Source organism: Neopsephotus bourkii, unplaced genomic scaffold (genome assembly GCF_033783945.1).
Source record: "Neopsephotus bourkii isolate Nb327-2 ecotype Australia unplaced genomic scaffold, CSIRO-AGI_Nbou_v1 NB_1181, whole genome shotgun sequence".
In the NCBI taxonomy this organism is placed as follows: Eukaryota; Metazoa; Chordata; class Aves; order Psittaciformes; family Psittacidae; genus Neopsephotus; species Neopsephotus bourkii.
In genome coordinates, this window is record NW_026901666.1 from 4,503,634 (window position 1) to 4,519,120 (window position 15,487).

The 15,487-nt window shown below is 47.9% G+C and overlaps 1 protein-coding gene across 2 annotated transcripts; it reads left to right on the plus strand.

Annotated features, from left to right (window-relative positions):
- The first annotated feature begins 3,607 nt into the window (after positions 1-3,607).
- Positions 3,608-13,726, plus strand: UPP2 (uridine phosphorylase 2). Of its 2 annotated transcripts, XM_061363799.1 has the most exons (7): positions 3,608-3,816; positions 4,425-4,542; positions 5,553-5,711; positions 7,843-7,957; positions 10,516-10,725; positions 11,796-11,942; positions 12,451-13,726. In XM_061363799.1, exons 1-7 carry the CDS (start codon positions 3,791-3,793, stop codon positions 12,627-12,629), a joined length of 954 nt encoding a protein of 317 aa, XP_061219783.1. In that variant the 5' UTR covers positions 3,608-3,790; the 3' UTR covers positions 12,630-13,726. The 2 variants fall into 2 exon arrangements, with proteins under 2 accessions (XP_061219783.1, XP_061219784.1); XM_061363800.1 differs by lacking the exon at positions 4,425-4,542.
- The last annotated feature ends 1,761 nt before the right edge of the window (positions 13,727-15,487 follow it).

The window sequence follows — 15,487 nt, forward strand, 5'->3', positions numbered from 1 at the left end:
AGGAGTGGGGCTGCGGAGCCTTGCTTCCCTCCACCAAAGGAGCGTGCGCCGAGGAAAGCCAGCGAACCTGTGGGAAGCCTAAACCGTGATCTCACCTTCCCAAAGTGTTTACAGCTGCCATTTGCAAGTAGCAAACCTTCCTTATTGTACTCCCTAAATCAAGTAGTGCTAATTGCACAAAACTGTAAAGATCTGCATGACAATCACTGCATTAACTGCAGCGTGCCTGAAATATTGAGGTTTATGCTGGAAAATACAGCAATTGCACTGAGTGACTCAGGGAGGTCAAGGCTGCAGGTGGAAGATGGGTGCACGGCCTCAAGGAAACTTTTCGCTACATACCTCACGGTGCAATCTGGTGCACTCTAGAAGTAAAAAAGAGACTCCAGATTCTTACTCTTCAGGAGTGCTGTGGAGCATCAGTAATAAGTCATCTTTGGCAGGCATATGTCAACAGTATCCAGGGAGGGGAGAACTTCATCTCAGCACAGAAATCATTCCAGTCTGACTTTGGTACAACTCCAGCAAGTCTGAAATATCCATAAGGGCTCTGCTCTCATCCCTTTTCTGATTCATCCTGACCCTGACTTGGGCAAGATACCCAATTTACACTTTTCTGTGTAACACTGGTTTGTAATGCTTATTTGCTTTTATAGCATTTTGCAATTTTAAGGGTTTGGACGTGTACTTGCCCTGCAAAAGGCTGCCTCAGTTACAGCAATTACCTCCCCTGCCCCATTAGTGAAATAGGACCTTGTTACTGGCTAGATGTTATGCTGCAAGCAGGCCACACACAATATGGTTTTAATTAGGTCTGCAGCTTTGAATGGATGGCAATCGTGCTTTGATTTTCTTTCAATTATTTTTAGTGCTTATTAACCAGCTAAATGGCAAAGAAGAAAACCACCACGCACAGACAGTAAAAGCATCTGGAAAGAGAGGGGCTTGCATATCGCTTTGAAAGAAGCCAAAGCTGTCCTTAAGTACCAGTACAAAAGATGGGGGAACACCATGGCAGCAGGAGGGGAGGTGGGCAGGAGCAGGGTGGTGAGCCCAGCAGCCTCATTGTCCAGCCTTGCAGTACACCTCACAGCTCATGACGCAGAAGACCTGCCTGTCATAGCCAAGCAGGATTTTGTGCTTATTTTGGGCTAAGCCTGGCCTGCTGGTTGCTCAGGGTCACAAGCCCAGCACTCAGCCCAGGACCCCAGAGGTGCAGGTGCGCAGCCAAAGGCAGGACATCAAGGGACCAAGTGCTGGACCAGGGGCACAGTGGCATCAGCTCCACTGCAGGAGGCAAACCAGGCTGCTCAGCTGCCCCTGGTGTGCACAGATGGGTGGCCAGACCTGGCTCCCAAGAACAGGAGCCCACCAGCACCCAGAGAATGCCTGATCCCCATCTCATAGCTGAACAGCTCAGTCTCCAAAGCCAGGCCCTGCCACGTTCACACAGTTGAGATTATAGAAGTTGTCAAAGCTTAAAAAAAAATAAAAATAAAAACCTCTGTAGGCAATTAAGGCTGCCCAGAGCCTGTAATGAGCGTGCTGACTACTTCTGCAGACTCTTCGTGCTTCTCTGCATTTCACTGCTAGGATGAACATTTGCTTTAACAGCCAGGGGACCTGTGATGGCAATCACATAAATCATAGAGAAGTGATCCAAGATGGCAGCAGATCAAAAGCATTGGTTGACAAAATCTGCACTGAAGTCAGACATGGTTATTGGTTCAGTTCACCATGGTAATTAATTACCTAGCACTTACCTAATTAACCAGAGCTTTCATCTACTACTCCCAGAGGCCAATAGCAAATGCCAGATTCTGTCCCTCCAGCCAGCTGCCTAAAATATCTTCCAGGGCAATGTCTCATATGGTGTCAGGACAGGCAGCAGGACCAGTTTCTCCAGTCTTCTCCCACTCCTGGAGTACAGGTCACTTGTGTACATCTGTCTCAAACAGCACCACATTGCTGACAAGATGAACCTGGGAAACACTGAGGCAAAGACCATGTGCCCACAGCCTTGCTCGGCATCCTAAAGTTCACTCCATGAGCAGGAGGACCTGGCCTGGTTGGTGCAGCACTGCCTCCATGCTGCTCTTTGGTCTGAGCCACAGACAGGGGCTCTGGCACTGCTGCTTCTTCCCCAGACCCCATACGGCATGCTAAGGCATGCCCCACATCCTACCACATGCTCCATGGCCCTGAGGACAGCAGGCAGTGATGTGTGATGGATCACAGACATTGCACAGTTCCATCACACATGGGGACAGTCACCAAGCACTGCTGTGACACCCAGAGCAGACATCAGGCTGCTGTGTGAAGTCCCTTGTGTCCTTAGAGGGGAGATGTCTGAGAAGTGACCCTGGCTGGGGCACAGTGACACCAAAAACAGCTCCTGAACTGAGGGAGCCGAGGGAAGGGCTGCCCTGGGGAGAGGCCCCAGTGAGCCAGCCTGCACCCCTCCCTCAGCCAGCCAGCCTCCCTGGGACCAGGGCAGGCCTACCACTGGCACCCCTGACCACGGGCTATCCTGAAGGGCTCCTCGGCTGAGAGGAAGTGGGGTGCAGAGAACAAATATCATTGTCTGAACATTGCCAAGAACAAAACCAGCCTCTCCAGGCTGGGACTAGTTGCTCCAGGACCCATTTCTGGGTGGCAGTAGCCTATCTCTGCCCATTGCCGTACCCGGGCACTGCTGTAGTAGTGAGCAGTGCTGCCCTCTGAGGAGCTTAGCCAATGAGAGAAACACATCTATTGCAAGTCACTTTGTAAGTGTGAAGACAGGGATCAGTGGGAACAGGCCACATCCAACTTTTGATGCTTACCTTGTGTTCTCCTTCTCAGATGGTTTTCCGGGCTACCCAAGAGGACCATGACAGTTCAGAACATAAAAAAGTGTCTCAGCCTCCAGCAACCCCACACTCAGATAGGCCGGGGAGGGCTGAGGAGCCAGTATCCCCAGGCCCCTGGGCAGTGTGTCCCCTCTGAGCCCCCTGCCAGGTGACACCACACTGACAGACACCTGGGGCCTGCAAGCACCAGCGAGCACCGGGTGCAATGCAGCTGCTTGCTGGCACGGGGTGATCCGCACCCACACAGAGACCCATGGAACAGCCCCAGCTGCTGCAGCTGCTAGACGTGGTGTTGAGCTGGGGCTGCAGCAGCCACTCCTAATGCACCGTCACTCCTTCACAGAGCCTGTGGAGGTTTGCTGCAGCACTAACCCTTCCTTTGTGCACCTGAGATGAAAGCAGGACGGTTTCCAATTTGCACCGAATGGGGCCGGAGAAAGGCACGGCTTGGGTGTGGGAGTGTCAGCCCAGTCCTCAGGATCCAGGAGAAGCACATCCCAGGGGAGCAGCACCACAGCATCAAACTCAAACAAGCCCTTGGCACGACGCTGTGGCTGGAGACAGGCAGGCCTGCACCCCGCTGCGCACGTGTGCCTGACACGTGCCCGGAGCCCCCCGCATGGGCCATCGGGTCACCAGCCCTGGCCTCACCCCGAGCGCGAGCGCGGCAGCGGAGGAGTTGAGGTTGAGGGTGACACACCTGCAAAAACAGCCAATCCACAGCCAGTCACACCTGAGGGGGCAAAGGGGAGCGGGCAGGGGGGGACCAGCCACTGTTGATCTTGGGAGCCAAACAAAGACAGAGAAGGTATTTAACCCCCTGGAGAGCCCTTAAAACCTCTTCTGAGCTCCAAACCCCAACAGCTGAGGAAATAGCAGGGTGTTTTCCTTACCTTTTCTGCAGAGTATTGCTTTCAGCTGACTCTGGTAGAGCCGCTATGACTGAAACAACAGTTTACTCCGGGTGAGTAACCAGGGAAGGTTTGAATTTGTTTTAATAAGACAAGAAAAATGTTCTCTGGGTTTTGTTTCAGCCTTATTTATAAAACTGACCCATATTGTTACTTGGTTGCTTTCCCTCTATTAAAGCAGGTGGGAAGGGAAGGCAAACTGGCCTCCTGCTGCCTGCAGAATCTGAATTTAATTTGCACTTGTACTGCTAGGCAGTTATTTAGGACAATAGAAATATAAAATCCCGATTTGCTAAGAGCTTAATAAGCTGTCACACACAAAATAGCACAGTACATTACCTGCTAGGTATTTCTGGCAGAATTATATGATAGAAAGCTAAGGTTGCCATTGACAAAATTGATTATAAATACAGAGAAACATTTTTGCCAAATACACAGACATAATAAAAGAGATGTTCAAGGGGTTACTAATAGCAGAAAGGCAGCCACCCTGGATGCCATGCAGAGCTGGCTTGTCCCTGTCCCATCCTCACCCTAACACCAGGGCCCTGCATACCTCTTGCAGAGCTCCCAAGCCACCCCATGCCCCATCCTCCCCTGTCCCCATTCCTGTGGGCACTGCTTGGTGCCCCTGACCCATCTTTGCCCTATCTCCCTGCAGCAGTGGGCTTGTCCATATTAAAAACCCACACTTGGACTCGATGGAGGAGGACATTCTGTATCACTTGGACTTGGGAACCAAGACGCACAACCTGCCAGCAATGTTTGGGGACATAAAGGTAAATAGCAGGTGAAAGAGTGAGGTGGCAGCTCCCAACCCCTCATCTCACACCTCTGCTGTTCCATCCTTGGGCCTCCTGCCTTGGATGCTTTTGCTGGGGACAGGGTTCAGCTGCTCAGCAAAGGGACTCAGGGCAGCCGGGGCAGAGAGGTCATCTGCCCTTGCTTGTTCTGGGCAGAAATCCCAATAGAAAATTATCCTTTTAGAAACCTGTTCAGTTCCATAGAACTGGTTTTATATTGGCCCCCATATTGGAGGACAGATGGAGGAAGCATTTGTCTAAAGTATCTGTTCATCATCTACTGGAAACAAGAGAAAGAGGATGTTGTATTTTTGGCCGAGACCTGCTGTCAAAACCAGCCTGTCACGACTGCCTCCTCCTCCATTTTAAATTGGAGCATTTCCCCAGCAGCACAGGGGAAGAGCTGTGGTGCCTCAGGGCTTCAGCAGCCCTGCCATGCAGGGGTTCCCACTTCCCTGCACCGCTGGCAGCCAGATCAGCATCGGTGCCCTTCAGCTGCATGTTGGTCTCCCTCCTGTGTTCAGGGAGAATTTTATCCTTTAATATGTAAAATTTGTCCTTTTTCCCCCTGACTTTATGGCCTCTCTGTCATCAGCAGTACTCACTAATTGCAGCCCACACTTGTTGATGGAATAAATTAAATGACGAGCTACTCTAACATCTGGGTTTGCTTTGCAATCAGTAGGAACACTAACAGCTTAAATTTGCTAAAATAGTTTAGATTTATCTAAGTACGTGCAGCTGTACAGGTGTCTGGACCTAGCATAGTCACAACCCTAAAGGAGTAATAGCTTGGGTATAGTCTTAACTCTTGGTTTTGAGACCCTCAGTTGTTGTAATGTCCCCTGGCTACCTGTGAGGAAGCAGCATCCTGCTGTGCTCCATGGGGAGATGTGTCTGGCACAGCCTGCCACTGCCAAATTAAAACTGAATCTTGGTACCTATTTTAGCTAAGAAATACCAACACATTCATGTTTTACATCCAGTTTGTCTGCGTTGGTGGCAGCCCAAACAGGATGAGGGCATTTGCCCAGCTCATGCACAAGGAGCTGGGACAGGCGGGCGATGGGGAGGACCTGGCAGACATCTGCGCAGGGACGGATCGCTATGCCATGTACCGAGCTGGGCCAGTGCTCTCCATTAGCGTAAGTACCACACTGTGCTGCACTGCACTGCAGGTGCTTTCCATCCCAGGCACTCATGACAGCCCCTGCCCTGGGCCCGCTGCTGCTGTCATGGTCCTGCAGCAGGCTGGCATGGGGCTCTCTCTTCCCTGCAGCAGGGAGGGTGGCTAGCATGACCCTTCCCTCTCCATTTCCCGCAACTCCTGCCAGCAGATTTTTCAATTCTTTTCAGTTTCAGCCATTATCACCAGTACAACCTTCCAGCCATGGTAAAGCTTCTTCTGTCTGAATGATATTTCTTGGCACCCTACATGTTCAGTTTGAAAAGCATTGCAGTAAAAATGAACATGCAAGTGTTTTGTTCAGCTCAGCAGCCTGGCAGTTTGAGAGGCAAAGACCACTTCCCACCATGCATGAAGTATGAAATATTGCTGGAAGTATTACACTGATATGAGCTCTAAAGTTAAAGCCTTGCTTTATTATTAATTATTCTCTAAGAGAAGAATTTTTTGCACCACACAAAATAAAAAGCAAATACAGGCTATGCTGGTGAGTGCTTATGCCCCAGGGATTGTCCTGCCATCATTGCTTCAGGCACAAGATTAGTCTTGAATCTGATTCACAGGAGGCAGCGTCACTCACGTGACAGAGCTCACGTTTGGTCTCTCTGACAAAACATAACCAAACGTGATCGATGGAAACGCCTCAGGGAATCAATCTGACAGGATCTCAGGGGAAAAAGAACCCACAAGTTTTGCTATTCCCCTCTCTGGCAGCAGCTGTGACACAGCTAGAGGAAAAGCCTATGCTTGAGCTTTTGGCCGTGCACCAGTTTTGTGCCAATGCGGAAGCCATCCACCGCTGTGAGGGGATGCCGGGCAGAGCATACAGCAAGCCTCCCCCAAAACGCTTCATGCAGAGCAGCTGCCAACATCACACTTTCGTAAGTTGCTTAGAAACACAAATGAACTCAAACCAGAGGGAGGAGCACAGTTTCCTGCTTTGAATATTTACAATGAGAATAATTTTTTTAGGTATTGGCAAATAAGTCAGGCCGATGTTCCAGAATGGCAACATGCAAAAAGTTTTCATATTTAAAACATGATACAAGCCTAATAGACCGTCAGTCTCACAGCCAAATGAAAAGAGACAAAGCAATGTGAAAACTGACTGCATACGCTAACTGTGCTTCTTTATACATGGTTCCTTCCGGATTTTGAACAGCATAGCAAAACCAAAAAAATGTGAGGCATTTTTTCAGGAGAAAAAACAAATCCCACACCACCAAACCCCTTTTGTTTCTAAAAGTAAAGTTGAGGAAAGCACATCGGTTGAGTGATGAAGCAGAAAACTAAGATGATCAAGTGCAGCAGCGCTGAGCAGAAAGCAGAAGCAGCCTCGACAGCTCCAGATTTGCCTGGCAGAGCGGCAGCGGAGATGGGGCAGCAAGGCACGATAAGCTGTGGGAGAGGATGGGGAACGGGCTGGTGCCAGTGGAAGGGAGAGTCTACAGGCAGTCGTAGTGTCCCCAGGGTGGGTGATGTGAGCCACGAAGCAGGGCAGGTGGCCTACAAGGCTCAAGGCTTCATGTGGCAAATGTCTGACCCCGAAACCAGTCCTCAGCGAGAGGCACAAACCCATCTCCTGTCCTTCATACACAGCAACATGGGCAGAGGTGCTCCGGTGTGGGGTGAGGACAGGTTGGGAGGCACCCAGAGAAGCAGAGGCTCAAGTTTTCCTCACTGAAATTCACCACTCCAAGAGTACAGGCAGTACACAACAAAGAACGGACGTCAGCATGTGGCATAAGGATGGGCACCAGAAGGAAAGACCTTGGAACATTCAGACATCCAGATGCGCTTGTGGTAAGACCTTTCTCGAAGGAGAGACATCATCTGCGTGCCTGGTGTACTGGTGCCCCGGCATGAATACCAACTCTATTGATAAGAAGAGCCTTAAAAGCATCAAGGGGAGGAGACAAGGGTTAGACTTTTGACCTGAACAGGTTACAAAGACCCTGAGATGTCTCAAAAAATTGGCATCATCAGTGGAAAGAGGCCACAGCATAACCCTGAGCTCACTGCAGTCACATACCTGTCACCTGCCACAGTATCGCAGGGAATGACGTTTTTCATTTCTCTCTTCCCAACAGCATGGGATGGGCATCCCTTCCATTTCCATCATGCTTCATGAACTAATTAAACTTCTGCACCACGCAAAATGCCGAGATGTTACTATTATACGCATTGGTACTTCTGGAGGTTTAGGTAAGCTACCATGGTCTTTCTTCAGAGAAAAATAGGCTGCTACTAAAAAAAAAATCTCAGCAATAGGTCATGCAGTTATGAGCTATAGAACTTTGTCAGGTCCCCAAGTACCAAACAACATGATATTTTGTTTTGGGTTAAAACCCAGCAAACTTCTAGTGACTGGCTTAGCAGAGTGCATATTTTTATAATGAACAAAGGCTTTGCATTCTAAACAACTGGATATCACTTTTCAAACTGGAAACACTTGACTGGAAGGTGCCCACTAGACCTGTTGTTTGTGAACAGAGAAGCACTTGCGGGTGATGTGGTGGTTGGAGGCCATCTTGGGCACAGTGATTGTGAGTAACAGGTAGTTTTCAGTTCTTGCAGAAGTAAGGAGGGGGTCAGCTGAACTGCTGAGTTAGACTTGTAAAGAACAGACTTCAGCCTGTTTAGCAGACTGGTTGGCAGAGTGCCTTTGGTGGAAGTCCTGAAGGGCAAAGGAGTCCCGGAAGGCTGGACATTCCTCAGAAAGGAAATCAAGGTACAGGGGCAGGCCATCCCCATAAAGACGAGCCAGCAGGAAAGCCCAGCCTGGATGAACAGATGAGCAGAGAGCTTGGGCTGGAACTCAGGAAAAATTAAAAAAGTTTTATGACCTTTGGAAGAAGGGGCACCTGCCCACAGAACTACAATGATGTTGTGAAGATATGATGTTATCCTGGCTTGTATCAGCAATAGCATAGCCAGGTAGGACTAGGGAAGGAATCTTCCCCTTGTAATCAGCACTGGTGAGGCTGCACCTCAAATCCTGTGTTTGGTTTTGGGCCCCTCACTCCAAGAAAGACATTGAGGTGCTGAAGCGTGTCCAGAGAAGGGCAATGGGGTGAGGGGTCTGGAATACAAGTACCATGAGGAGCAGCTGACAGAACTGGGGTGGTTTAGCCTGGAGAAGAGAAGGCTCAGGGGGACCTTCTTGCTCTCTACAACTACCTGAAAGGAGGTTGTAGTGAGATGGGAGTCAATCTCTTCTACCAAGTAACAAGTGATAGGATGAGAGGAAACAGGCTCAAGTTGTGCCAGGGGAGATTTGATTTGATACGAGGAAAAATGTTTTCACCACAAGGGTTGTCCAGCAACCTGGAATGGAACAGGCTGCCCAGGAAAGTGGTGGAGTCACCATCCCTGGGGGTACTTAAAAGACATGTAGACGTGCCGCTTGGGACATGTAGTGGACTTGGCACTGCTGGGTCAACAGTTGAACTTGATGACCTTAAAGGTCTTTTCCAACCTAAATAATTCTATGTTCAACATCTTCGTCGGTGACATGGACAGTGGGATTGAGTGCTCCCTCAGCAAGTTTGCCGATGACACCAAGCTGTGTGGTTCGGTTGATACGCTGGAGGGAAGGAATGCCATCCAGAAGGACCTTGACACGCTTGTGAGGTGGGCTGATGCCAACCTCATGAAGTTTAACCCTGCCAAGTGCAAGGTCCTACACCTGGGTCAGAGCAATCCCAGGCACAGCTACAGGTTGGGCAGAGAAGAGATTCAGAGCAGCCCTGTGGAGAAGGACTTGGGGGTGCTGGTCGATGAGAAAATGAACATGAGCCGGCTTCAGTGTGCGCTTGCAGCCCAGAAAGCCAACTGTATCCTGGGCTGCATCAAAAGGAGCGTGACCAGCAGGTCAAAGGAGGTGATCCTGCCCCTCTGCTCTGCTCTCGTGAGACCTCACCTGGAGTATTGTGTGCAGTTCTGGTGTCTTCACCATAAAAAGGACATGGAACTGTTGGAACAAGTCCAGAGGAGGGCCATGAGGATCATCAGGGGACTGGAGCACCTTCCGTGTGAAGATAGGCTGAGAAAGTTGGGGCTGTTCAGCCTGGAGAAGAGAAGGCTGTATGGAGACCTCATAGCAGCCTTCCAGTATCTAAAGGGGGCCTATAGGGATGCTTGGGAGGGACTCTTCATTAGGGACTGTAGTGATAGGACAAGGGGTAATGGGTTAAAACTTAAACAGGGGAAGTTTAGATTGGATATAAGGAGGAAGCTCTTTACTGTAAGGGTGGTGAGGCACTGGAATGGGTTGCCTAAGGAGGTTGTGAATGCTCCATCCCTGGTGGTGTTTAAGGCCAGGTTGGACAGAGCCTTGGGTGACATGGTTTAGTGTGAGGTGTCCCTGCCCATGGCAGGGGGGCTGGAACTAGATGATCTTAAGGTCCTTTCCAACCCTAACTATTCGATGATTCTATGCTCCTATGACCCCCAGCCAGGGTAGTAGTGCTGCTTGTGCCTGCAGAAGCTAGTGGTGGGCCATGATCGCCACAAGCCAGAAGCAATTAAAATGCTGTTGCTCAGCACGTTCCCACAATTCCTTATCTTGTGCTGATTCTGTACATTTTACTTGTACATCTGTGCTACTGCATGAATTCAATTATTCTCTCACATCTGTTTTACTAAAAAGAACAACCCCACAGTCACTCATACATCTATAGAGATTTTCCTGTCATGGTGAATTTTCGCAGCAGTCACAAGTGTTACGAGCATTGGCTTAGCCTCAGCCTTTGTTTTCACAGGCATCAAGCCAGGGACTGTTGTGATCACAGACACAGCAGTGGACTCCTCCTTCAAGCCACGGTTTGAGCAGGTGGTCCTGGATGATGTGGTGGTGCGGAGCACAGAGTTAGACAAGGACCTTGCAAAGGAGCTTCTTGCCTGCAGCAAGGATGTTCCTGACTTCCCTACACTCATCGGCCATACCATGTGCACCTATGACTTCTATGAAGGTAAAATAACCTTTGCCTGTTCTTCCTCCCCACAGACATAATGCCAAGTCTTATGTTCTTCTGTAGGCAAAACTATTCACACCTTCAAAGTCTAAGAAGGGCTGCAGGAGCAGACCCATCTGCTAATACATTAGAGGTTGTTCAGTGGTCAGAACATGCAATACCAGTTTTGGTGCTGTCTGGGCAAACTGATCTCTTGTGCATCTGACAGTTAAATTTTGTAACGTTACCTGCAAGGCCAGTGTTGCTGTAGCTGATGGTGGATCATGAGCTAAGATCCACCCAGCAGAGGTAGCTCCTTGGGAAAATGCAGATGCCCAGGGGACCTATTCTGCCCTGATCCACCCATTCAGTGGGAGTTATGTGCCATCACAGACCTGCTGAAAGCAGGAGTAGCTGCACCCTGGCAAAGAAAACAGCCCCTCATAAAATCATAGAATAGTTAGGGTTGGAAAGGACCTTAAGATCATCAAGTTCCAACCCCCCTGCCATGTAGTGAGCCTAACAGATGGGTTAATGCTGAGTATTTCCTACAACAAAGATTGTAACTTCAGAACTACCAAACACTAAGAAAATGTTAGGAAGCTTGTAACATTTATGTAAACAAACTTTGGTTACTCTGGAACCATTTTGTTTGCAAAATTAAATGCTGATTGCAGAGTAGATGAAATGCAATAAATGAAGAATTAATAATTTCAAGACTATTTATAAACCTTTGGATCTGCTTGCAAATGCAACCATCTGTGTGTTGCTCTAGGCCATGTTTTATTTAAACAAAAATCCATTTGAGAGGATTAGTAGTAGGAACAGCAATAAAATGAAGTATGCTGCCCAGGTTAGCACAGCTGCAGGTACACATTTGGCTTGCATGAAGGACTTTACATGCTGTGTGAGAGGAGTAGCTCTACTGGACATAAGTACAACTACTTAAGTAACTAGTCAAAGGAAAACTTAGGTGGCTTCAGACAAACACAGGTACTGCTGGACTTTCCATTTGAAACTACACCCCATTAACTTCAACTGTAAAGCTAGGCAGGGCCAGCAGTGACACTTCTCTGCTTCCTTTCAAGGTCAGGGGAGATTAGATGGAGCACTGTGCTCTTTTTCCAGTGAAAAAAAGTTAGAGTACTTAAAAAGAGCTTACAATGCCGGCGTGAGGAACATCGAAATGGAGTCCACAGCATTCGCTGCCCTGTGCGGGCTGTGTGGCCTAAAAGGTGAGTGCTTCTGCATCCTTCCCTGCGTTCCACAGCTTAACCCAACCTGAGGGTTTGGTTTGGTGCAAGATTCAGACAACCCAAGGGCCAAAACCACATTCCTAACTATTTTAACTTGAAACATACGCTAGAACAAATTTCTTGAGTCAATAAAAAACAAGTTTGTTTTAGAAGACCTGAGTGCATGTTGGACAAAACAAAACTTAATCCTCCCTCCTCCCTTTCCTGGCCTTAAAACAAGCCCTGGTTACACAGGCCTAGCTGCCTTCCCTTGTTTTGCTGGAAAAGAAAGAGGGTGAATGGAGGGCACCCAGGGAGTGGTGCTGCAGCCAGCAGCTACCCAGGGACCCTGCTGCTTCAGCCCTTCCAGTGTGGCCGGGTGCATTCCACAGTAAGCTCTGGGGAGGGCAGCAGTAGCAGGGCATCTGCAACCCACAGGGCAGTGTTCTAAGGCAAAGGGTGCTCATAATCAGGCGTGAGGTAACGCAGTGCTTCGGCCATCCTGCAGCTGCTGTCGTTTGTGTGGCACTCCTGGATCGCCTGGAGGGGGATCAGATCCGGGCACCCCATGAGGTGCTGTGGGAGTACCAGCAGCGGCCCCAGCGCTTGATAGCAGCCTTCATCCGAAAGCAGCTGGGGCTGTGCCCTCCAGCAGGAACAAGCTTTTCTCCACAAACTGATGGGTGATGCAGCACAAGCAGTGCAGGCTTGCTCCCCCATGCCAGGCACACCACAGCCCCTTTTTCTGCAAAATTGAAAAGACTGACTTGGTCACAATGCACTTCCATGGATAAGTGCCCTCCACGGCTGAGTGGGGGAGCTGGATCCAGTGAACATCACCCTGCAGGAGCTGGAGACCTCCAATGTGGCTTGAATTACACCAACAACCTGCTCACCCAAGGACAGCTCCAGACAATATTTGTACAGAAATTAAGACTGTTTTACCAAACCGCATGCTCCTCAGTCCCATCTCCAGTGGTCATAAAGGACTGCCCTGTTAGGGTCAGTCCTGTCCACAGCTATCCTCTGAGAAGGAGTTCCCTCTGCATTTGGCATAAAGCGAAAACCTAAGTAAATGACACATAAAATTGATCCGCATTTGTGATTATTATTATTCATTAAGGATCTATCAAAAACTGACGTGTACAAGGGCATTTGAAGATAAGAGAGAGAGTGTGGGAAGCCCACTTTGCACAGACTGTCTCCAGGCAAAAGCAGACTGTTCCCAAGACTGCACGGCTGGCAGCTTTGGGTGGGGGGCGCATAGAGACCCTTGAGATGAAAAGGGATAGGAAGCACAGGTTACTGATACATCCTTCACCAGATTTCACCTGAGTGCCAGGGACTGCATCTTTCACGTTCATCTGCTAATCAACACACTCCAACAGTGCAGAAACTCATCTGTAAGTGTCCCCACGAGCTGTGCCTGAGTTGCACAGAGGGTTTTTTCCAGAGGTCACCTACAGCCTGAAGAATTTCCCACTAAAATCACAAAATCACTTCCAGTTCTTAAGTTTCAGTAACAAGCTTGCTTCCAGTTCTGCTAAGTCCAAAGTCTGCTTAAGAAACTTCTATACTAATAGCAATGTACCTTATGTCTGTTGTGAAAATAATTTAAAACCACTCCAGGAAAAGAAATATGATACTTTAACATTTTGCCTAATTTGATAGGTAATGTTTGTTCTGCCCTAGCTTACAGAAACACAGATCCAGTCATTAACTTTGCAGGAGGTGAAGGCTCTCTATTTTCTAGAACAATGTGCAGCAAAGAGTCTCTCGTTTTACTTACTTTGCTCTTAGCTTAATGATTATGCTGTGAAATGTTTTTTCTGCTGGACATTCTAAGTTTGACACCTTTTAGGGCTTTCAGATGAGTCACTAGTTTACACAGCTCAGAATGCATGTCCTTGGTGAGCTCCTTTTCAAAATACTAACCATTATTGCAGGGCCCTCTCTATTCTTGGGGGGTCAGAATTGGCATCTCAATCAGTTACGTTCTTCTTTTTCTACAGATACATATATGTGCATATAAGCTTACATGCACATAAGCTGGCACAAACTTGAAGTGTTTTGTAATGGCCAGATACCATACCAATTGATCTTGCACAAGTTGGGTGCTCAACTTTCAGGCACTATTTAACATTTCAGCCAATTTTATGCCTACCAAAATTCACAAATAAGTAGTATGCCTTGAAACCGAGCCACCTCATTTTCACAAATAAGATTTTCTCAGGCTTTAAAAACTCAGATTGTTAGTAAAACTGCATACACTTTATCCATTGGCATAAAGGATAGCTGAATTCTGAACTGTTACCCTCAGCAAGTCAAAACCAACAAAGTAGAGATGCAAAAGATGCTGGTTCAGAAGTCCATTTCCCATTAACATTTTTCAAATCACTATTTTTATGTGCAAGTAATTTCACACATCTTTGTACAGAAATAACTTTCAATTTTATTCTTTTTTAATAGCATTTATCCTGAAAACAAACATCCTTATAAGCATCTCCATTTCCTGAAGGGCTTTCATCATCTTTTGTGAACAGTGCTAAGGCGAGGACGACAAAGTAAGGCAAAACAACCACCTCCTTCCACAGGAGCACAGGAGAGAGGCACTTGGCCAGGCTAGGGAGAATGGCTGAGGCATTCTGCAGGAAAAGCTTCTAGGTGTGCTGAGCAAAATATTTGAAGCCAGTTTCACTGACCTGCTTGTTTTCCACACACTACTGTTATATGAAAATCCCTCTAAAAATCTTCATTCCAGCCTCATCATATCAATAACAAGCCCCAGCTCCTGGCTGCAGTGAGCTGGCACAGACTCACAGATGTAAGCAGGTTTCTACTCAGTCTATTCCTGAGAAAAAACAGACAATCACAAGAGAGTGCCTAAAAATCAGTGCCCTTTATTTGAAAACATGCCTGCTTCATTTGAACTTTCTTTTTTCATAAATGTCTTGGTATTTATAAAAGATGACAACTATGATCTGAAAAGATTTTGTACCACTGAAATTATCTTGCAGATCTGTTTTTAAAGGCAAGTTAAAAAAAAATAAAATCAGTTGCCTTAAGTTTGGAATCTTCTGTTCTGAGAAAGCAGTCTAGCAGCCAATCTGGCCTCTAAATAGAAGAAAAGCAGTGCTGGTCTCCCTGCAGGAGCATCCAACAAGTTGTGAAGATGGCCAAGTATGTTTTAAGAATGAGTTACCCCAAATGGTATACCAAAATAAAATGCACAAATACACACAAAATAGTAATCCTAGCACAAACGTGCAAAATTACATTCAGAAGACACACAGCTCCCACGGCTTCAGCATTTTCTTCCTGCATTAAAATAACATGGCTAAAATACTCAGATTACGTTGCTCCTGTTCTTAAATTTGCTTGCACTCAGGAGTCTGTCGCATGAGCTCTTCCCCTGCCTTCCTGGCACCCTTCTTACAGTCTCCGTCTGCTCTGACTTTGCACCCTTGCACACTTGTGCTGGAGCAAACCTCCCTCCCCCAGGTGCTGAGACACCTGCTGAGACCAGGCTCACTCTGCAAGATTTT

Bases quoted from the DNA above. Each gene is read 5' to 3' on its own strand.
- UPP2 (XM_061363799.1), top strand. From the start codon at position 3,791: ATGACTGAAACAACAGTTTACTCCGG. The intron at 5,712-7,842 runs GTAAGTACCACA...TCTTCCCAACAG, and splicing joins GGCCAGTGCTCTCCATTAGC to CATGGGATGGGCATCCCTTC. The intron at 11,943-12,450 runs GTGAGTGCTTCT...GCCATCCTGCAG, and splicing joins CGGGCTGTGTGGCCTAAAAG to CTGCTGTCGTTTGTGTGGCA.